This window comes from Gopherus evgoodei, chromosome 1 (assembly GCF_007399415.2).
Source record: "Gopherus evgoodei ecotype Sinaloan lineage chromosome 1, rGopEvg1_v1.p, whole genome shotgun sequence".
NCBI lineage: Eukaryota > Metazoa > Chordata > Testudines > Testudinidae > Gopherus > Gopherus evgoodei.
Window position 1 is genome coordinate 274,617,110 of NC_044322.1, and position 23,973 is coordinate 274,641,082.

Sequence of the window (23,973 nt, forward strand, 5' to 3'; positions counted from 1 at the left end):
TCTTATGAGAGGGTCCCTGAAGAGGGACATGGATGGGGGTGGAAGGGGGGGGCAAAATAAACTGGAGGTGGTACCCAAGTTCCACCGTGCGTAGGACCCAACGATCTGAAATTAGGAGGGACCATGCAGGGAGGAAACAGGAGAAGCGGTTGGAAAAAGGAGGGAAAGGATCCTGGAATGTAACTGGTACGCCGTCCTCGGGCGTAACTTCAAAAAGTCAGGTTTTGGCCCCGTAGGCGATTTAGAGGGACCCTGATTTTGGCCCCCTCGGGATCCTCACTGTCGTCTACGGCCAGCCCTACCCCGCCTTCTACCAAAGTCCTGCCTTTGTCTAGGTGGAGGGTATGGGCAGTGAGGCTGGGGACGGAAAGGCCTGCACTGAGTCACCGGCATGTGCATGCCGAGAGAGCGCATGGTGACCCTGTTGTCCTTCAGGCTTTGTAGCCTAGGGTCCGTCTTTTCAGAAAACAGGCCTCGACTGTCAAAGGGCAGGTCCTGTATGGTATGCTGAAGTTCCAGCGGGAGGCCTGACACTCAGAGCCATGAAATACGCCTCATGGTGACTCCCGAGGCCAGAATCCTGGCTGCGGAGTCAGCTGCATCCAACAAGGCCTGGAGGGAAGTTCTCGCCACTTTTTTCCCCTCCTCCAAGAGGGCTGCAAATTCCTGATGGAAGTCTTGGGGGACTAGCTCTGTAAATTTGCCCACCGCCGCCCAGGTGTTGTAGTTGTAGCGGCTAAGCAAGGCTTGCTGATTCGCCACCCGGAGTTGGAGGGCCCCTGCAGAGTACACCTTACGGCCCAGTAAGTCCATATGCCTAGCCTCCTTCGATTTTGGCGCCGGAGCTTGCTGGCCATGGTGTTCCCTCTCATTGACAGATTGTACAACGAGGGAGCAGGGAGGAAGATGGACGTACAAGTACTTGTACCCCTTGGAGGGCACCATGTACTTGCACTCAACTCCCCTGGCAGCGGGTTGAATGGAGGCTGGGGACTGCCAGATGGTATCATCATTGGCCTGGATCGTCCGGATAAATGGTAAGGTCACTCTTGTGGGGGCGTCAGCTGAGAGAATATCCGCCATCAGGTCCTCTAGCTCCGGAACCTCCTCTGCCTGGAGATTCATATTGAGTGCCACATGTCTCAGGAGGTCCTGGTGAGCCCTCAGGTCAATAGGAGGAGGGCCTGTGGAGGATGTCCCTGCCACCGCCTCATCAGGAGAGGACGAAGATGAAAGCCCAGGGACAAATAGGTCCTGTGTGGCCTCGTGGTCCTGGACGCCCTCTGACTCCCTTGGTAACTCAGACTCTGGTGGGGGAGCTGGCACTTCCTCCGTAGTGGGAGGAGGGGGGCAGCTGATAGTCGCCTCTGGCACCTGGTGCTCCGATGTGGCAGAGCGAGATGGGGCTGGAGGTACACCTTGGGCCTGGTGATACGTCCAAGGCATCCAGAATGACCACTGATGGGGGCCTTGATCTTGGGCCTGGGTCTCCTGGAAGATCCTAGTGGGCACATTGGAGTCCTGGTCCTGTGCATATAAACTGTCCGTCTGGGATGACACGGATAGGTGCCGGGATGGCCAAGGACGGGCTGAAAAACCCTCTCTAGTTGGTTTTGCTTTATGAGGCCCCGGGGATCGGTACTGGGAGCCATACCGGTACCGGGAACAAGATCGGAACCTACGACCGGAGCGGTGCCGGGAGGACGACCGGGATCTTGAAGCTCGGCGTCTGGATTGGCTGCGAGAGTCACGGTGCCTGGGCCAGTGCCAGGAGCTGGATCGGTACCGAGAGTACCAGGCCGGTGAACGGGACGCTGATCTGCACGAGTATGACCGGTACCGAAGAGGCAATCAGTGCCAGGACTGCAAGCGGCGTCAGGACTGGGAATGCCGGCATGATTGCAATCGTGAGCAGTGCCATTCTGCGGTGCCAACAGAAGGTGGTCTTATCAAGGCAGGCTTGCCCACAGACTGTATGACCCACACCGGTGGTGCCGGGGGTTGAGGCAGTGCAGACTCAGTCATTGTGATGAGATCCCTCGCCGTGGAGAATGTCTCCGGTGTGGAGGGAATCGTGAGCTCAACCACTGCTCTTGGCGGGAAGCTTTCAGGGACCAGACTCAACGGCTCTTGCGGGACCGGAATCGACGGTGCCAAGGTAGTCGGTGCCACGACAGGTGTAGGTGCCGGGCGGTTCGATCTATCCGGGTGCTTCGGCTGCGGTGCAGAGGGCACAGAAGCAGCGCAAGTCTTAGGCCTCTTCACCCTCGGGGAAAGAGAACAGTGCCGAGGAGGCACCGGTGCCAGAGATGGTCGGTGCCGAGAGATCTTAGCGGTACCGGTGTGATCCGGTGCCGAAGAAGCGCTTCTGGCAGTAGATTGTCCAGCGCTCGGTGCCGAGGGCGAAGGAGTAAGAGCTACCTCCATCAGGAGCTGTTTGAGACGAAAGTCCTGCTCCCTTTTTTGTCCTCAGCTTGAAGGCCTTGCAAATGCGGCACCTATCGGCGAGGTGAGATTCCCCGAGGCACTTAAGGCAGGAGTTGTGAGGATCTCCTGTTGGCATCAGCTTGTGACAGGCCGAGCACGGTTTGAAACCCGGTGAACTGGGCATGGGCCCCGGCACTGGGTGCAGGGAAGGGGCTAATCCCTGAACCCCTCTTAACTATATACACTAACTATGTAAAGAACTACTAAAAAATAACTGCAAGTATACAAATTTCAACTATATACACAAGAATAACGAGAAAAACTACGAGCAGCTAAGGAAGTGGAGGTCAGCTAAGCTGCGCTCCACTGTTCCAATGACCGACACGGGCGGTAAGAAGGAACTGAAGGGCCGTTGGGTCGGCAGGGGTATATATCCAGCGCCATAGCGGTGTCACTCCAGGGGGCGCCCAGCTGACCCACCGAGCATTGCTAGGGTAAAAATCTTCCGAAGAGCGTGCACGCGGCGCGCACACACCTAATTTGGAATCGATATGAGCAAGCACTCGAAGAAGAACCACTGCTCTAGATCACACGGTCTTAAAAAAATAAAAATAAAAAAAATTAAAAAATCAATAAACTAATCCTCTCAGAAGGGACAATATTTATCTGAGCTAATCAGTCAAGAGTTTTCAACCTGCTCGTCCTATTTAAAGTATGAGGTGTTGTATACATACAAAAGAATTAACGAAAAATCAAGAAGCTGGTAAATGGAAGTTCAGTGTCACCTCCAAAGCTGAAGACTAGCTCCACAAATAAGCCCCTCATTCATCTTGTAACCAATAAAATAATTATTTACTGTGTATTAATAATTCTATTTCATTCATTGCAATCTTAGGTCTCTAGTTTCCAGTGGAAGGAAGTTCACTACCTCCAAGATTTTTTTTACCTTTTGAGGTAATGGTAGTGACAACTTATGCACGAAAGACCCACTATTCCACTTCCACATATAAAACTGCAATAGCATGTACACCATTTGCCATTACTGCAGCCTGAGAATATTCCAGCCACTTCCTCTGTTGTCTTCGTTATCTTCAGATCATCATCAGTCTGGTCCTCAGCAAGGAAGCTGAAGCCCAGATAAATTCTCAGGCCAAAAAGATAAATTTGGCCTTTAGGTTTTTAACTTCTGAGAAATGAAGGAGGGGAAAGGATTTCCTTACCTGTGTAAGCTTGCTGCAAGTGAGTAGGCAGAGGTGAATGAGACAGCGTCGCTGCATGCTGGGCACCTGGCTGCAAACCTTTCAGTAAATCTGAATGAAATTAAAAGATTGGGGGTGGAGGGTGCAGGAATTCACATCCAATGTATACAAGAAGGCAGTCACGTTTAAAAAAAGCAGCCTCTTATTTTCAGACCTATGTTAATGGGCGCTACATAAATAAGAAGATGCACATCAGCACATTCCCATTACTTGTTTTAAGCCATACCCCAAACCTTAAATGAGATATCCAAAATTACATGATAGCGCTATCACATGTGGGATAAAGGGCCAATGGGTTAACATCACCAAAAGTTGGGCCATTCAGCTGTACGTTTTATTGAGTTCCGAGCAGAGGGCATGTTAGAAATGCAATCCTTTGGACTATTTCAGTAAACAGAAAGGTCCCATTGTCTCCAATAATAATCCCAAGTGGAAAATCTAAAGGCTTTTTCTACACTAGGAGATAATCAATCCTGTCCTGGTCAATATTCCCCTTTGCAATTAAAAATGGTTCCAGTATCAGAGGCTCTATGTGAGCTGCTACTGAGGGGAGCATGGCTGTGACCTTGATCAAGTATCTCTGCATTACCAGTGTTTTGATTCATTGCTCTGTAAAACTTGTAGCACAGAAACTGCTCTAATAAAACTGTGTTCTCTCTTCTAAAAAGGTGGGACAAATGAATACAAAAAGCAAGTTCAAATCCTACTGTATAGTATGAACATGTTAGTGCTGGTCATCTTCTTGAAGAAAATTGTGACTAATTTTTAGAATCATACACAACTAGAGACTTCTTATATAACACATTATAACGCTGTACTTTGCCCAGTACAACTTTAAAGGAACTCAGGCAATGGTGTTTCCATCACTTCCTTCCCAATTTGAGTTTGCAAGTGGTGAAGTAAGGAAGGATGCTGAATTAGATTGCAGTGTGAATAACTAGCTTCACTTACTCTGAGCTAGGCTGTGGTGGAAAGCCGCTGAGGTAGATCCCGAGGTGGTTGTTACTCCAGCTGTATCCGTCCCAAAGCCAAGCAGCTCCAAGGGAAATTGGAAGGGTACGGTCACAGGAACAAGGCCACCCAGCATCCCAAAAGGAGTCAATGGTGCAGATGTCACATTCTGATTGGTTACAGACAGGGGTGATGTCATAAGAGTCAGAGGTGAGGCATTTGCCAGTAACGATGCTCCTGCTGTTGACTGTACAGAGACAAGGGTTACAAATAATAATTAACAATTTTTTATAAGTATTACTGTAGCACCTAGGAGCCCTAGTCACGGACCAGGACTCCACTGTGCTACGTGCTGTACAAACAGAGGGAAAAAAAATCAGTTCCTGATCTGAGGAATTTACAATCAAAGCTCTACTGGGACAAAACCAAGAACAGAAACTTAACAAAATTTAAAGAATTGAAATGTTTTTGTTATATCTGGTGTTCCTTAAAATACCAAGCTTAACTCCTTAGAAATATTTGCTATCAATGTTAGATTTTTTCTTCACATTGCTGGCTTGTTACATAAGCACAGCTTTCACTTTATAAGATTCAGGCACAATGCCATTCTTGTTCATCTCTTGTGATTGCAGGGTGACCAGAGGGCAAGTGTGAAAAATCAGAATGAGGCGGGGGGTAATAGGTGCCTATATAAGAAAGCCCCCCAAATCAGGACTGTACCTATAAAATCGGGATATCTGGTCACCTCATGTGATTGCCTTCAGTCTAGGCATAACACTATTTCTTTGTTGGTTGTACATGAGGAGAGTAATCAGAGCTCTAAAGAAGAAATTTCCCATTGATTTTTTGCATTATTTTTAATTTAATAAGAGTAGCTCTGAAATTTTTGGAGGCATGGAACCTCTTCCCCTTCAAAACATATACTTTGAAAACATTGAGTACACTGGCAGCTTTTTGATTTCATAACAAGATGCTTACAATAAGGAGTCCTGAAAGCCACAACTCTATTATAAAATGGCTCAATTTCAAGAGATACATGGCACTGCAAATAAGTGGCCATAATCACACCAATGAGAATTTCAGAAGGCAGGCAGGAAAAAAAAAATCTTGCTCAGAGAAAATATAATCTCTGCATAATCATTTGATATCCAAATTACATTTGTGTTAATTTCATCTCCAGGTTGGAAGCAAGAAGAGCCAAGAATATTCAGGTTTCAATACCCTCTAAATTGCATTAATTAGCCTGCCATCTAAATACCAGCAACTGTCCAGCTCATTATAAATCACCAGTTCTGCAAAGACACAGAAGTCATATGATAATTCCCTGCCATTGTACAGGCCTTAGGCATTGGTGTACCTCAGTCCCTCCTATTCTCTGCCTCTGGCACAGTCTCCTGTGGGCTGTAATACTTGGTCTAATTTTGGTTGTTGGCTTTAGTGTGTGAGTGCTGATGGCCTGTGATATATAGGTGGTCAGGCTAGATCATCTGGTGATCCCTTCTGACCTTAAACTTTATGATTAATCTCTTCCAACTGTTTTCTTGTGAAATGTCTGAGAAATGGAGACGAGCTTTCCAGCACATTCAAAAGTAAACAAATCCAGGCTGTGGCAGAGTAAAGGTCAGGGAAGAACATTCCAGGACTGAAGACATATACAGAGAGAGTTCCAGCTCAAGTGCCTTTGATCTCACCTATAGCTGCAAGGCACAATGAAAGAGGTGACCTCTGGTAACTCAGACCCAAGTCATTTACAGCATTAAATGGTCAAAACCCAACAGCAGCTCATGAAGCAGCACCAGGACAAGCTATCTCCACTTAATAATCAGGCTGCCATTATTTTGGACTAGCTTCAGCTTTGAATGATTAGCACTGAAGCTTGGTGGAGAGCAGGCTGTGTACAGATGGTGGGCTTGCCACAGTACATAAGGTTCCTTTTGGACTCCAAAGAGGATTCTTCTCTCGGCAACAATGTTGGCGTGGTACCCACTTCTGCCTCCATATGGTGCCAGAGGTCTGGGGACTGGTGGCATGCCAGAAATAGGGATGCTGGGATCAGGTAGGGCTTGCTCCTAGATAGTGCTGGGGGACCCAGTGCCAGGAAGGTGCTTGATGCACCCTGTTCCCTCCTGCTTCCAGACACTGGAGCTGGCAGGTGCCCTACTGGGGTTGGTGGAACCGAAAGAGAGAGAAGGTCCCTAGCCGCCTGAAAAGCCTCTGGGGTCGATGGTACCATCAGTCTGTTAGCACCATGGTGGCTTCCTTGTGTCTACAGAGGGTCCTGCACCAGGCTCAATGCCCTCAGTGTTGGTCCGGGGGGTAGAAGAGTGGCCCAGCATGGGGTCTCACTAATCTCTGTTCTCGCCACTTGCCTCTCTTCTGCACCAACGAGCACCCTCTCAGTATGCTGCTTCTTATGCTTCTTCCTCAGCACTGGAGATGGAGAAAGGTGATGGGAAGACCTCAGTGCTGGGGGAGCACTTCACACTGACGTGGAAGTACTCGGCGCCAAATCAGAGCAGCTTGGCTTTCAGACAGGTCTGAGGGCAGCTTCCATGAAGATAGCCTTCAATCTGATGTCCCCCTCTTTCTTGGTGCAGGATCTGAAGTCCCAACAGATCTGGTATCTGTGCTTCACGCGAGTGTTGCCCAGGCACTTTAAGCAGCTGGAGTGCAAGTCACTCACGGACATAGGCTTGCCACAAGAGGCACAAGGCTTGAAGCCTGGGGATTGGGGCAGGCCCAGCCCCTGGAGCTAAGAAGTCCCTCCACAATAAGAACTAACCATTCACGCTAAATACATACATTAAAACTGCTTGAAACTATATACGCTACACTATGACAACCACAAATGTAGGAAAAGTCTGAAAACCACTAGGAAGAAGCCTTTCTGAAGTAAGAAGGATTGTTCCAATGACCACCAGGGGTGGTAAGAAGAAACTGCGAGGGTGCAGGGCCAGCAGCACCCCTTATACCAGCGCATAAGCATGCAGCTCCAGAGGGCACTAGAGTGGCCCAATGGATACCATTAAGAGAAAACTTTCCAGCAATGAAATTCCAGATCTGTTGCGACTTCAGATCCTGCACATACACACACACCTAAGGCCTGGTCCACACTACGCAGTTAAATCGATTTAAACAGCGTTAAATCAATTTAACGCTGTACCCGTCCACACTACAACACACTTTAAATCGATTTTAAGGGCTCTTAAAATCGATTTTGTACTCCTCCCCAACGAGAGGAGTAACGCTAAAATCGATATTACTATATCGATTTAGGGTTAGTGTGGACGGAAATCGAAGTTATTGGCCTCATCATTTTACAGTAGCTACCCACAGTGCACCGCTCCAGAAATCGACGCTAGCCTCGGACCATGGACGCACACCACCAAATTAATGTGCCCTAGTGTGGATGCATAAAATCGATTTTATAATATCGGTTTTATAAAACCGGTTTTAGTTATTTCGATTTTATGCTGTAGTGTAGACGTAGCCTAAGACGGAAGGCACATGAGAAACAACTCAAAGAAAAAGTACTTTTAAAACATGGCTGCTAGGTGCCAACACCACCATTGCCATAGATTTTATGGTCATAAAGACCATATTTTTTGATCTGTGCCGACAGCCTGCACAACACAGGCCATAACATTTCACCAACCGATTCCTGCATCAAACCTATAACTTCTGGTTCAGCCACAGCATCTTTCAGAATGATATTCTATCTTGATTTAGTTACTTCAAGCAACAGAGAAATGACCAATGGCTAATTACTTACTTAAAAATTTGTGCCTCACTTAAAATCTGAATTTGTCAACCTACAGCTTCCAGCCATTTGATCTTTTTATGCCTTGTCTGCTAGATTAAAAAGCCTTTGACTGTCAAAAATCTTCTCCCCAGGAAGATAGCTAGACAATGATCAAGTTATCTGGATCCAACCATCTCTTGGATAAGCTAAATAGATTGATCATTAATGACCCACCATAAAACAGACCTTGAATTGTTCTTGTAGCTCTTTTCTGAAACATTTCCAATTTGTCTTTTTTAAAGCATGGACACGGAACTGAACACAGTACTCCAGTAACGGTCTCACTAATGCCAGACAGCTCTTCCTACTCTACTCAATATTCCCCTGCGTATACAGCCAAGGATTGCCTTTGCTTTTTAAGTAGCTGCATTGCATTGTGAGCTCACATTCAGTTGGTTATCCACCATGACCCTGAAGTCACAGTTGCCCAAAATACATTTTCCCATTCTATAAGTGTGACCTATATTCTTTGTTCCTGCATGGATTTAGCTGTAAACACATGTTTGAGTGAGCCCAGCTTACCATGCAATCCACATTGCTCTAAAGAACTAACGTGTCCCCATTATTTACTACTCCACTGATTTTAGTGTCATTTACAAACTTTATCAACAATGAAGTTTTCTTCCAGATCATTGATAAACATATTGAATACTTTCTCAAGATAGTTAAATCCAAAGCAGACTGCAAAGAGTTACAAAGGGATCTCACTAAACTGGGTGACTGGGCAAAAACATGGCAGATGAAATTCAGTGCTGATAAATGCAAAATAATGCACACTGGAAAACAATTCCAACTAAACATACAACATGATGGGATCTAAATTAGTTGTCAACACTCAAGAAAGATCTTGAAGTCATTGTGGCTAGTTCTTTGAAACTTTGCTATCAGTTGGCTGTGTGTGTGTTCTCTGTGTGTGCTGCCCCGGCTTTGTGCAGATAGCTGACACAGCAGACCCCGAGAGAACCCCCAATTACCACACACTCTAGTAAGGTACGAAGGCACCCGGGCCAGGTTTACTGTCGAAGAGAGAAACAGTCTCTAGCTCCCCAGATTAAATATCCAAGGTGCTGCTAGCTAGTACATATGTGCTCCTTGACAATGGACTGGCTCAGTCTGTGGTGGGACCTTCCACTGCCCCCTAGGCCAGACAAAGATATCCAGTCAGGGGTGCATTCTTATACACAGGTACAAACAAGTTACACATCGCTCCTGATGTATTGAGATGCAACCCCTCTACATAGCAAGGTACAACCCTACTACAAAGTAAGGTGCCACTTCTCACCTTGTACACGTTGGTTTGAACAAAACAACTCTATCCATCATATTACCCTGTCATTGGGATGGGTGAGCTTGTTCCTTGTTATCTGTGTGGAATGCACAAGTATGCGAATGTTCTGATATCTGGTGTCCAGAACCTTTTTGGTATGTCTCTTTTTCCACCATCAGCCCTTTCCTTGCCAGCTTCTGTGAGCAGGGCCTGCCTCTGGTTCACGGCTTAACTTTGCTTTATGTTAGCAAAGTCTTGACCATTACTGTAGTTCAGGCCTTAGGCCTCATACTGGGCCTGTGGTAAGAGTTTATGTTTCAGGGCCTCATCTTACTACACATGAACCACTGTCAACTTTCTGGTATCACTCATTGCTGAGTGGGTTTTTTTGGGGGTGGGTGGGAGGCATGGGGGTGGGAATTATAAACTTTCATTTAAAACAAGTTACTAGCTTCCCTCATTGTGAAGAAAACCTTTCCAATGTGAACGGCAATTCTGTCCTGAAACTAGACAAATTGAACCACCACCACAGCAAAATGTGATCCACATTATTATTCTGAAACCTAGTTGTGTTCATCCTTTAAATATTGCTGTAAATGGGTCACTGCCAAACATAACATGCCTCTACCCGAAGGGCTCATCAACTAAATGCACAAGTGAAAACAAGACAGGGGAGGAAACACAGTTAAGGCTTGACTACGCAAAGCTCAAACATTTCATAGAATATATTTTGGCTTTAGTACTTTATTGATACAGAAGTTGAAGGGAAATTATTGTTTATTAATGGGAAGGGTATTTCAGACCTATCAGGTGGTGCAGAAAGCAGCAAAGAAGGTAGTGGAAGGAGATGAAGGCAAAAAAAATGACCAGGGTGAAATTATTGAGAACCATAAAAGGTGAAGAGAAGCTTGAACTTCATACAGGAAAACAGCAGGAACTATAGCAGGAAAATGCAGAAATCTGAGAAGCAAGAGACAGGGTCAGGAAAAGGAAACTGCATTTTAGATTAACTGGAACAGGAAGATATCCAAGTCTGACAAGCTGGAGAGAAGGTTGCAGTAACTATACTGACATTCAAATGATCATAACTTACAATTTTACATTTTAGGGTAAAAAAATCAAGCCAATGTAGTTATGCAATGTGGCTGGATGTTCCATTAATTGGAAAAGACATTCCATAGAAATAAAACTTACAGCCTTCAGCAGGTAATAGCTTAATGGAGAAAGCATTAAGTATGAAATACCTATTCTTCCAGGAACCACAAGTTCATATTCTTTCTGTTGATCTGTAGAGAAAACCTTAATAATCAAGCTCCTGTCTGCTTCATGTGCATTTTTACTTGCATTGTACTTTAACAAAAGTGCATTTGTCAGAGAACTGAAGCCTTTAATACTTCATGTACATGCTGTACACATACATAATACACGCTTTGATTAGTTGGAGTTATACGATGTTGTATATGGTGCAATAAACAGCATGCTTTAAAAAGTGTATCGCTGCTTGACAGATAGCAGATATACCCATCCCCACAAGTCATATGTTGTAAAATGCTGCAGCTGTTTAACAGAAAGTAAAGAATCTTTCTAGGTGTAACTGTAGGACTAATTTTTGGTTTAGGTAGGCAGAATGTAATTACCCTAATTGGAATTTGGCCAAATAACCAGAGCTATTGTCCCTATGCTTCCAAAAGTAGCATGGAATCTTTAATAGCGATGAGTGGTCAAGCATTCTATTTTACATCTCATTCTAAAGATGACATTTTGACAGAAACCCAGCACCTTACAACAGGATACTGTGTTACTGGTTCACTAACAGCTCAGTGGGAAGAATATCATTCACTAAATCATGAATATCTTATTTACAGAAGCCTGGGTATTCTTTAATAAAAAATAAGTGCATTTTGCTCTTATATAAATGCTTTTCATCTGTAGATCTCAAAGCAATTTACAAAAGGAGGTATCAGATCTAATGGCAGAACTGGATATGGAACACAGGTCTTCCATATCCCAGTTTAAGTGTTTTATCCACTAGATCACACAGTCTCCCAAAAATGAATTGCTGGGTCTCCTCTTTGGAAGTTTCTAATGCAAATTCTGATCAGATACGACCACTTTGGTTTACATCTGAGGAGATTACAGCATCAGATGGAAGGGTTAAAAGCCATACGGTAAAACTAAGCAAAAAAACCCATACAGACTCAGCACTCCCAAGTGTTACACTACAACCAGAACGCATACATCAGAATAAATCACTGAGAACAATAAGGGAAAATGTCAGTTTCAAGCTTGCAAGAGGGTGACTAAGCAGAAAAAATAAAGCTAGTTTGAAAGCTGGGAGAAGGATCTTAGTGCATCTTAAAAAACTTCAAATAAACTGCTGCTTTAGGTTCTACGGATGTGACGTTAAAACACAACAAATTTTCTCAAAGCTCTCTGATCAATACCATGGGTACACAACGGCAGTTCGTTTAAAAGGATTTCTTTGTTCACACTTTCAAAGCAGACTTGAACAGTTGGCTTGTTAGCTAGTTTGTAAGTGCTGCAAGTTCATGCTGGCTGGATGAGTTAATGAATAAGAGGAGGTTACTTACCTGTAACTGGAAGTTCTTCGAGATGTGTGGTCCCTATTCATATTCCAGTCATGAATGTATGTGCAGGCCATGCGCTGGAGGATTTTTGTAGCAGTGTCTGTTGACCCATATGTCATGTGTCTCCTTGGCTCCCAGCCAAGGTTATAACAGGCTGTGTGGATTGACGTCTCTCTAGTGACCCTTTTATCGCTGATAACACTAGTCCACAGCAGAGGGGATGGAGGGCAGTTATTGGAATACAAATAGGGACCACACATCTCAAACCTCCAGTTTCAGCTAAGTAACCGTCTCTTCTTCTTCAAGTCGTGGTCCTTGTATGTAGTCCAATCGTGGGAGAGTAGTGAGCAGTAATCAGTGTGGAGGTGGATACATGGATGCAGGAGGATACGCAGTTTGTAGTACAGTACAGCACACGGCAGTGTCCACAGCCATCTGCTGTGGCCTCCTCCCTGAGGTGCTTTCTGAGGTGAAATTATCGCACCTCCCAGCTCTGCGGCAGGAAAAGCAAACAGCAATATGGGCTTCCCTGAGGCAGTAGAGACAGTGCTGGTGCTAGTCATTCATGGAGAATAAGCAAGGGTAGAAAACAGTTCTTAAACCCAGGACTGGAAAGCATAGTCCATGGGAGGAGATGGTGGTCAAGGTCAGACTCCAACCAGGGAAAACTATCACTAAGTAACTATCAGAATTATTTAAAACTATCTACACTACAAAAAAAAACAAAGAACTACTATATAAAAGGTAGAATAAAAGCTCTCAGTGTAAACACTAAGATTGCAGAGGAACAGGGGTTCTAACTCCAGCCATGTGACAGTAAGAGGGAACTGGAGAGGCGTCAACCCATATGGCTTATCATAACCTTGGCTGTGAGCATAAGGTTACACATGAGCAGGTCAATGGACATGGCTACGAAAACCTACGGTCTCCAGCGCATGGCATGCATGCACACCTACAATTGGGATACATAATAGGGACCATCACTCAAAGAAAGCAGGCTTTGGTTTCATTTCCTCCTCCCTACAAACCTTTGGAAATAAAACATCATCATCCTTCATTTTGGATACAGTGGGCATGATTCTCCACTTCTGGTGCATTAGGGATACTCTGTGCCTCTCTGGCAGTGCAAAACAGCCCTTAAAGATAGGGCCAACCTGTGGCTGGTTAACCATCACCCCAACGTAGGGGGAATCTCACTTTGCATAGAGCCACTATTTTTCTTCTGGACACTGGGACAGGGGAATGGCTAGTGTTCCATTATGCCTATGATACAAATTATGAGATTGGCTTAAAAAATCTGAAGCTTTAAGTAAAATACCTAATACTGTGAGATTTGCGATACAATTGTGAAAGCTGACAACACAATTATGGTTGTTGAGGGCCACTAGCTGCGGAGTAAATTAGAGTGTGTACGTTGGGGACTGGACTGGTGCCTGATGGTCAGGGTGGGGAGGACAAAGCTACCCTTGTCCCTACTCTGATTTTCACAGAGTGCTCCTTGGACAGACCCAAAGGTAAGGGCCAGAGGACGTTTGATGTGGAAAACATTAGCCTGGGAAGTCTGCAATAGGACTTAAAAGTCTTATAAGTAATACACACCTCAAACACACAATCGCCTTTATTAAATTGGGATTTCCATGAACCAAAAGGATCTGTGAATGGGGTGGGGATAGAGGACAATGCCTCAAACCACCCAACAGCAATTCCTGCAATCAAATAGAGTTCTACAAGACCAAAATGTTGTTGTGAATGTAAACAGATATAAAGCAATAAAAGGGCAGGGGGATATGGAGGGTTTAAGGAAGAAGTTTCCAGAACCCGGACAGTGTGATGTAGGTATTCCCATCTGACAACGGAGAAGAAGAAAAGACATACATCTATTTAAAAATCTACCATCTAGGTTTCTTATTAATTAGAGATGACGACATTGTAGAAAAGCATAATGATTTCTCTCCGGTTTTCAGCATGGAGGATGGTTGGGAGATGCCTCCCCCATTCCCAGTAATAAAAATGAAGCACTGTCAGAAACTGAAGTATCAAAAGAGGAGACACCAGAATACACTGATAAATTAAACAAGAAGTCTACAGGATCAGATTGTGTATATCCACCAATTTTGAAAGCATGTTAGAATGAAGTGGCTACGTGGTTAACAAAAATATGCAATCTCATCCAAATGAGCAACTGTACCTGAGGAATGGAAGATAGTAAATGTTGCACCTATAATTAAGAAAGATATTAGATATCATCATAGAAGTTGCAGAACAGTGATCCTTACTTCGGTACCTGGCAACTTGGTTGAAAAAATAATTTAAAAGAATTATTAAACACATCAAATTCATCTATGAAGGAACAGGCAAGCACAGCTTCCTTAAAGATGACATGCCTTCCCACTCTACAGAAATTCTTCATGTGTGTTGTGAAAACGGTGAATAAAAGAAAATCAGTTGACTGTTCATTTGGAATTTAAAAAGCTTTTGGAATTTCAAAAAAGCTTTTACGCTGTGGCTACTTAATAGTAAAAGTACTCCCAGGCATTAGAAACTGGCTAAATCTAAATCTATATTAAAAGATGCGTCTGTTTAAAACCATTTAAAATCACAGCTTTGTTAAAGTTAAATTGGAGAAACTCTGAATGTAGGGAAGGCCTAAGAAACAAATATGAACAGTAAGAATAAACTCTCGCTCTTTGCAGTGGCCAACGTTTAATCAGTAAGGTGCTCTAAAGACTGATACTAGTGTGGACAGGACTCCTGTCCGGGAGTGTGCGAGCCTCTTGTACATACCAGCATGACCAGGAACAGCTGTTAGTGAGCCTGGTGCCCATCCCAGTCGGCAGGGCTGAGGGCGGGGCTGGGTGCAAGCAGTGGCCTGACATGCTGCTGCTTTCGCCTCTGCAGTTTCTGGCCCGATTGCTGGCCATGGCCCTCCTGGTCTCTCTCATTGTCCCTAAAGCCACACAGCTCTGTGGATATAAATTGTGTATCCACATAGGGCTCTATACATGGACCACTAATTCAATCTTATATAGCACGCTACTTTTTCCACAAGCCTTTCAACAGTTTATTTTTATTCTGGAATTTATCATTCTGGAAAAACACACCAAACACTTTACATTTTAATTTTCCATTGTAAGTGGTACCAACTCTCTTAGAATGCCAAAAATAAATCTTATTTTTGTCCTCCTATCCCATATTTTTACTTGACTTGGAAATTAACTAATTTGTTTGTTTCTTTATGTATTAACAGCAATTCCAACAGAGCAAAAAAATGTGCTCATACATATAACCCAATCCCACAATTCTCAACAAGGGTTTAATGCAACGAATAAGTGTTAGTTAATTGCTTCTACTGAGTCAGAGAGCGCAAGCAATTGGTTTTTTGTTGGTATTATTTTTCAGACAGCTACATGACATTTTCTTAAATGGGATAGTCATTAAAAGAGGAGCTAGTAGTGACCCCTGTATTAGGTTACCTGGCTTTACATTATAAAACTTTCAACTTTTAAAATAAGTTCTAACACCTCCATTGTTTGCATCAGGCCTTTACAAATTTGGCAGGGAGAAAGCCCTTGTGATAGAAAAGGCTGTTTTCTTTGTCTCACAAAATTTATTCAGTTTTAACTGATGTAAGCTATTAAAAATGACCATTTCCCTTCTGTCACTCAGAAGAATTTTGATAACACACTAAAATATAACTTAAGAACCACTCTAGAGAGCTGGGTCCATGCTGCCATCACACAGGAGCAACAACACAAACCATACCGGGAATGGTTGGGTGCTACTTGAGCACTGAGCCAGGCTCCTCCCTAGCCCAGGGACATGAAGAAAAAATGATTTAATTGCATATGTTTACCAATGCTAGGAATCTGGTAATAAGAGAAATCAGAATTTAACATTTATGAGCATAAGCTCAGCCTAGTTGGTATTGCTCAAATCTGGTGGGAAGATTCACATAATGGAAAATTAAAAAATCAATGGTTATTAACTATTTATGGAGCACTGACTGGGCAAAAGGGGAGGGGGGGTCAAAAATGGCCTTAACTGTTTCTGAGTCACTGACAACTCAGAAGAAAATGATCTGGAATGCTTACAGATCAATATCCTAAAGGCTAAAGCACAAGATGGGGTACTAGTTGTGGTTTCTTACAGACCACCAAAATCACACTAGAGAACACCTGACTGGCTCCGTAAGCATTATCTATACTGTGTTGGAAAGAAAGCTGAATTATTATGGTGGACATCAATCTGAGTGACATATATTTACAGTCTCATGCTGCCCACAGCAAGATAAGTGGTATTTTAAGGGAGACATAACCAGCCCCAACCTCGCCAGGTGGAAAAGATTAGCAAAGTCACATGACAGGCAGATCATGCATCTAAATCAGTCCTTTGGGGTCGAGATAAATATGTTACTTACACTATAGAAACTAGTTCTTTGAGATGTTGCAGTCAGTGTGGATCCCATTGTAGTTGCACATGTGCCTCTCATTCATGAGACTGAATTCCTTTCATTAGTAGCATCTGCTGGGGCTGTGCACACACCCGGAGTCTCCTCATACTACTGCACAAGTGCATAAAAGAGGAGGATGGCTGCAATCCTCCTTTGGTTTTCTCACAATTCAAAGCCTGTGCAGCTGAGGACTCAGAAAAACGGGGATGGACGGCTAATTGTGGAATCCACACTGACTACAACACCTCAAAGAACCAGTTATGTAGGCTGAATAACAATATTTTCCTCTTCAAATATGTCAGTGTAGATCCCATTGTAGGTGGCCTGGAAAGCAGTATTCTCCTCCGCATGGCTAAGAGGACTATCAGTTGTGTTAATCAAATAAAGATTTAAAGATAGACATTCTGGGTCTTCTGAACTTGGCATCTGCCCTAGCTGCCATGTCAAGTGCGTAATGTTTAATGAAGGCCAGTGTGTTACATCACATTGCTGTCTTCCAAATCTGAAACTGGCACATTTCTGAAGCAGACTGATGAGGTCCCCTGTGCCCTGGTGGAGTAAGCCTTCACATTCAGAGGGAGAGCTGATTACACAGTGTACTTCCACCTGTTATCAACTTGGAAAGTAGCTGAGAAGAGATCAATTGGGTCATATGATATACATGATATGGCCACAAAGATAAGGAGGCGAGCTAAGGGCTCAGTCCTATCTAGATAGTAGAGTAGAGCTCTGGAAGTGTCCAGGATATGGAATTTTTCTCCTGGAGAGGAGTGAAGTTTTCAAAAGAAGTCTGGCAAGGTGATTGATAGTCTGATTCTGGTGAAATCTTCAAACTTGGGAATGAACTTGGGGTTTGTTCTCTTCATAGGGAAATGGTGGTGATACGACATTCACAGCAGTCCAGCCATAAGAGCTTGAATATTGCTGACATGATGTTGACATAATGGTGACTAGAAAGACCATCTTGATGGTAAGGTGGTACACTGAACATTCTGATAGAGGTCTGGAGGGAGGCTCCATGAGCTACAAGAGGATCACACTGAGGTTCCAAGTAGGAATGGGTCTCTAACTGGAGGGCAGGCATGGAGAAGGCTTTTGAAGACACTAGACACTCTGGGGTGAGAGAAAACAGAATGTGACAGAACTGGTGCAAGATGCACAGATATTGCTGGTAGATGAACTTTGAGAGAGTGAAATGTCTGCCCTGATTGTTTCAAAAGTAACACATAGTACAGGATCATTGGGATTGGGTCCTTGACCAGATTTACATAGTTCTAAATTGGCCATATTAAATAAAAACCAAAACAAAACAAAAAAAAATGTTTCCATTTCACAGAGTAGGTTCTTCCTGTGGAAGCCTTCCTGCTCTGCATAAGACTCTCTTGTACCTGCCTGGAGCATTCCCTGTTAGTGATACTCATGTAGCCAGCATCCAAGCTGTCGGGTGCAGCAACTGTGGGTCCAGATGCAGCATCTGACACCCTAGATACTATGTCTGGGTAAGAGGGGAGGAATGGGAGGCTGGCTGGACATCTAGTGTAGGTGTGATTGCCAAAACTGTCCTGGCCAGCATGGGGCTATTATGACAGTGACTGTGTCCCATCTGATCTTGGATATTATCCTGGGGATCAGGGGAATCAGTGGGAAGGCACAGAGGACAGCATGAGACCACTCAAAGAGAAAAGTGTCTGGCAGAGATCCTATACTCATGTTGCCCCCTAGAGCAAAAGGCGTCACATTTGGAGTTCTCTGCTGAGGTGAACAGGTCTATGATCAGGGTACTCCACCTTTGGAATATCAGTCCAGGCTGGATTTCTGCAGTGACCACTAATGGTTGGTTACCATGTTTCTGCTCAAGAAATCTGAAATGTTGACCCCTGGGGGATGAAGAACTAGTGGTAGGTGATGCATGGATGTATTGTCTATCAGGATCTGCACTACAGAGTTCCAGGTAGGAACACAATCCTGGCTAGCCTGATGGCCCATAGCAAAAGGTAATTCCTGTGGGGATTGGTCTGGCTTTGAGGAGGGGGTTGGACGAGATGACCTTCTGAGATCCTTTCCAACCCTGATATTCTATGATTCTATGTTTAATTTCAGATGATTCAGGAACTACACTTCTCATATTTGGAGGGGATTCTGGTGGTCAGCCCAACCTGTCCCTAAGGCATCCATAATAAGCGTCACTGTCAAGGAAGGGGCTGAAAAGGACAGTTAATTCCTCATATTCACAGTAAGTTCTAGCAGATCAATGTACTGTAACTAATCCACAAGTATAGTGTTTGTCTAAGGAGTACACTGTTCTTAGTCTGTGCTGTAACGACCACAGGTAAAGTCTGGCAAGTGACATCACATTAAGTAAATACTGGCATGTGTCCTAGAAGTGCTAGATGTGTGTGAATTGTCATAGATGGTCTCACCCTTGTCTCATGTAAAAGAGACCTGAATCTGTCTTCCAGCAGGTATGCTCATGCTGCACGTCAAGTAGTGCTCCTATGAATTCTGTTGCCTATGGTGGTGAGATTTGCAATTTTTCATAGCTCATCAGGAGCCTTAATAGAGAGACTAGGGATAAACAACTTACTCCATGGCTGTCTGCCTCATCCTGGTGTTTTCCCCTGCGCTTCAGCCTGTTGTCCAGGTACGGGTAGATATAAGTCCCTACCTCCTTAGATGTGCTGATACTACTGCCAGGCATTTGAGGAATATTCAGTCTTGTGGAGAGTCCAAAAGGTAGAACTCTGTATTACTAATGTTTGAGTACCACCATAAATCTTTGGCACTTCTGCAAACTGAGTGAATAGCAACATGGAAGTATGTATCATGAACCAGTCTTGAGCCTGGAGAAACACAATAATGAAAGTGTTACAAACCTGAATCTGAGGCGACATATGCATTTGTTCAGTCTCCTGAAGGCTAAATTAGGACAAAGACCTCCTTTCTTCTTTGGAATGAAGAAATACCCAGAAGAGAAGCATCTTCCCTTTTATTCCTGAAGCACCTCTTCTATGGCTCCTACCCAGAGAAACAAGGCCACTTCTGTTTGTAAAAGGCTCCGGGAATGTTTCAGTAAGTGTAATGCAGTGTCTTATTTAACTAGGAGTGCTTGGCAAGTGGATACTCACAGCTGGAGTAATGCCAAGGTGTAGGACTTTCTCCCGAACAGATACAATTGTTTGGGATCTTTATCTATTGGTGTGTTCTTGACCAAATGTAATTTCTCTTGGGCAGGGGAGACTACTAGAGAGCCAGGGATGGGGCGCGAATAAAAATACTCACACCTGGAGGGTGACACCTGGTATCTTTTTTCAATACATTTTGTCATGGGTGGTACAATGGCTGGTGTTTGCATAGAACTTTAGTTTGGTCTAGAAAACCCTCATTTATAGGGATAGCAATTTGGGCAGGGGCTGCAGCTGACACAATATTGAATAGTCTGTGATACTTCTCCGATGTGACCAAATCTCCATCTCCAATATGTCTGCAAATTGTAATAGAAGCTCCTGAAATGCTTTAATATTTTCCAATGTCTGTATTGGTGCCAAGGCAACTGCCTCATCAGGCAATGAAAAGAGGTCTTTAGGAGGCAACACTGGGTGTTAGTGGTCTCTGTCTCCAGGTCCCATTCTTCTGGGTATTCTGGTGTCTTGTCAATGAAGCTGTAGTGGAGGGAGATGATCGTTTCTATCTTGAAGGGGGAAAGTGGCTCCTCAAGGAATGGGAAGACTGAACCCAGTAGCCCCAGAAGGGTCATGGAAGCATACCATACAGGTAGGAGGGTGATTGAGAGGCAGAAGAACTCTCCTGGTAATGCCACCCAGGGATGGTATGAGACATGACTCTCTTCTCAGTGTGAGAGAAAAAGTTTGCTCCGGTGATGAGGAGTAACTAAACAGTATAGCCCTGTCAATGCCAGAGCTCTTGTCTGTACTTGTAAGCATCTTTATGTCAATGACTGTTTCCACTACTCATTTCCCTAGTTCTGGGGTTGATGCTGGCAATGGGGCCTCTGATACTGGGCCTGGTTTCAAAGGAGTCTGCTACAATGCAGTTTGCTCTCACACATTTTTCTTCGGTCCTGAGATTCGGAAGATTTATTCGACAATACCTTCTGATGCCTCGCTGCATGGCATGGGAGGAGACAGAGCACTTCCTCAAATTCCTACCCAGATGTTTCTGGGCGGCATCTGACAGTGACCTGTTTCAACACCTGAGGCAATGCCTTAGATATCGATGGCCTCAATGTCTACGTTGCTGTCAGTGCTTTTTCTTTGCTCAATGTGGTTGTCTCTGCTGAAGTCTTCAGGGGTCTCACACGCCTACTCATTGGAGCCCTGGTTGGTGCAGGTTTGGCTGGTTCCTGAGCCTGGATTTTCTGAGTCTGATGCCATCCTCCTAGACTGTTCTAAGAGATGAAGTTTAAGCTGTGTATCCCAAGATTTTCTTGGGATGTAGGATTCACCCAGGCAAAAGGAGGACTTGTTGTGCTCATCTTTAAGTGGGATAAATTTGTCACACAATGGCAGGGCTTGAAGCCCACTAATTTTGATTCTTCCATCTTATACAAGGCGATCTACAGAGGGGGTGCTGGTCAAAGGATTTCAATCTGGACAAGGATTAAAGAGCCCAAAAGGTTAAAAGTAAAGTTTTAAAGGTTGCTCTGGAATTTTTCAGAGGTTTTGATGAAACCATGCTAGAGTTGTCAACAGATAGGACGGCGCTAGGTTCAGTCTCGCCGCTGTGGGTGCTAAGAGGGAGCTGAAGGATGGTCGCAGCACCTCACCCTTTATGCCCTTCTGTGGGCAGTTCAGCTCAGGGTGCATGTGCAACCCCAGACAGACACTGCTAGTGGAAATAATTCAGTCTCATATGCATGAAGTGCATGTATGCCTACAGTGAGATTCACCCTGACATATGCCTGAAGAACAGAATCCTGTGCAGAGCCGCAGGGAAGAGAAGAAAAGATTTAAGTTAGAAAGCCCTGGGAGCTGCTGCTCAATAGAGAGCAAGAAGAGACTCTAAAGAGCCGAGAAAGGGCTCAGGAAGAGACTGAACAGAACGTGGGAAGTACTAAAAGCTGGGTCCAAAGGGTGGGCTGAAGAGTGTCTAAAACTTGAAGACAGACCCTCAGGGTCTGGGGTGGAAGACTTTTGTATTCCGACCTCCAGTCTGGACTGTCTGCTGTAATGACTTGGTACTCCAAATAAGTCATTAAAGAAAAAGTCCACCTTACTCATTTCAAGGGCCAAGTCATTGCAGCAAACAATCCAGGGCGGAGGTAGGGAGATGCAACCTGAGTGAGGGGAAACCAAGGAAATGGCTTCCCCAAAGCCAGACTGGGTAAGGCAGTGCTGCTACTACTGGTGTAGTTTGCAGAATTAATCTGACAAACCCCCTTTAGTAAAAAGAAAAGGCTGGAGGACATTCTACAACTCCTGGAGAGCCAACAGAAGCAGGAAGATGCATGGCTGATACCCAGCAGCTATGACAGGAACACCAGTGTCACCAGCAAGAGATGAATGTCCTGGTGTGTTTCAGAGGTAGAAAACCTGTACATCAGAGGTTTGAGTGCCCTGGGTAACAGTGTGAACACTGGGCATGGGCTCAGGGAAGACAAACCTCAGGAACATATATAAGAAGCAGAGGCACTGGAAGGCAAAGACATAGAGGGGTAAGGGGCTGCTTAAATTGTTTCAGGTCTGGAAAGGTGGATCACTACTTCAGGAAGGTCTTCCCCTTGAAGACCTGTGAATATGGTAAACTAAAAGGAAATAAATCCTCAGGCAGAGAGATGAAGATGGGGAAACACTATAACCTGCTGGAAGAAGCAACACAGCAGAAGAAAAAGGGGCCTTCTCTAACCAAGGGTGGAGAGAGGGGACTGGATTGAAAAACCAAAAACAGGAGAGGACAAGAAGCTTAAGCTGGATGCTGATCATAGCAAGCTTAGAGAGCTCACAGGGAAAGCAGAGCAGCTGCAGGCTTAGGCAAAGGACACCAAGCAGTGAAGAGAACTGGTTAGAGCAGGGGTAGCCAAACTGTGACTCTTTTACAGTTAAAGTGCAGCTCATGGAGCTCCCCAGCTCAAACTCTTTCTCCTCGCTCCCCTTTCTCTGCCTACCAGACTGGGGGGGGGGAGAGGGGTGAGCTCAGGGCGTCTGCCCTGCAGCGGGATGGTGAGACTAGTCATTTCTGGCAGAAGTCACTGGTGCCTGAGAGTTAAGGAGCAAATTTAAAATTTCACACACCCCCCAAACACCCCAGCAGTTTGAGTCACACCCTCCACAGGCACACATCTCCTCTTATCCTCAGTGGCTCCTCCCTGCAGCTCCCAGGCATTTGCCATTGCATCTTCACACAGAGCTAACAGCTAGGAACTGCAGAGGTGGGCTACAGCTTTAGTTCTGCGAGGAGAGGCAGCAGCAAAAGCAGCAGCTCCCATCATTTTGACACTGCCTCTCCCCACGGCCACAGTTCTCAGCTTGCCCAGCTCCAGCAGCTGCTATGCAGGGAGTAGGCCCAGTAGCAGCACGTGACTGAGCAAGGCCAGCAAACCCTGCTAAAAATTTGGGTGGGCATGTGACCCCATGTGCCACCACCCCACCACGTTGTCTCTGGCTTCTGCACAGCCAGGAGGGGTTCTCGAGGCTTCAGCACCGCATGGTGTGCCTGCCGGGGCTCAGGGCTTCAGCAGGAGCCCTGGCAGGCTCTCAAACTTCTGAAGATGGTCATATGCAGCTCAGTGGATCAGTAACTTTGGCTACCCAGGGTTAGAGGAAAGAATGATCAGAGCACTGAAACATCTTATGGAGTGTGGTAAAACTGTAGGCACCACGACCTTCATCGATGGTAAGATGTTCACCCTCTTGAGCCGGCATATGGAGAGGCAGCATTATCTGTGGGAGTTTTGATTTCAGTTTTTCAAAGCATCCAGGCAATAGCAGCATCAAGGAGGTCCAGCAACTAGAGTGGGTCAACTGCCATAGAAACAGAAAGGAAATAAGGCATGGGCACTGCCAATTGTGTGCACTGATTGTGAGCAAGTGGGACATGGAAGATGGGTTTGCCCTATATGAACAATGACTGTAAGCTCTGCCTATTTACACATAGCATCAAGAAAATATGAGAAGGCTTAGAATACTAAAGATACTGCAGGCAGAGAAGCAAACTGTCTGGTGTCAATGGGGGGAGGGATAGCTCAGTGGTTTGAGCGTTGGCCTGCTAAACCC

General features: G+C 44.9%; 1 protein-coding gene across 7 annotated transcripts in view; it reads right to left on the reverse strand.

Annotated features, from left to right (window-relative positions):
- UBN2 (ubinuclein 2) overlaps window positions 1-23,973 on the reverse strand; it is a 114,162-nt gene that overhangs the window by 13,728 nt on the left and 76,461 nt on the right. For 6 of the 7 annotated variants that reach the window (XM_030547949.1, XM_030547959.1, XM_030547967.1 and 3 more), the window contains 2 exons: window positions 4,638-4,884; window positions 3,648-3,737 (listed from right to left, as the gene is read on the reverse strand). In XM_030547949.1, coding sequence (XP_030403809.1) covers window positions 3,648-3,737; window positions 4,638-4,884 — 337 coding nt within the window. Of the gene's footprint in view, window positions 1-3,647; window positions 3,738-4,637; window positions 4,885-14,999; window positions 15,258-23,973 lie in introns of those variants that run through there. The other variant, XM_030547973.1, reaches the window with a different exon arrangement.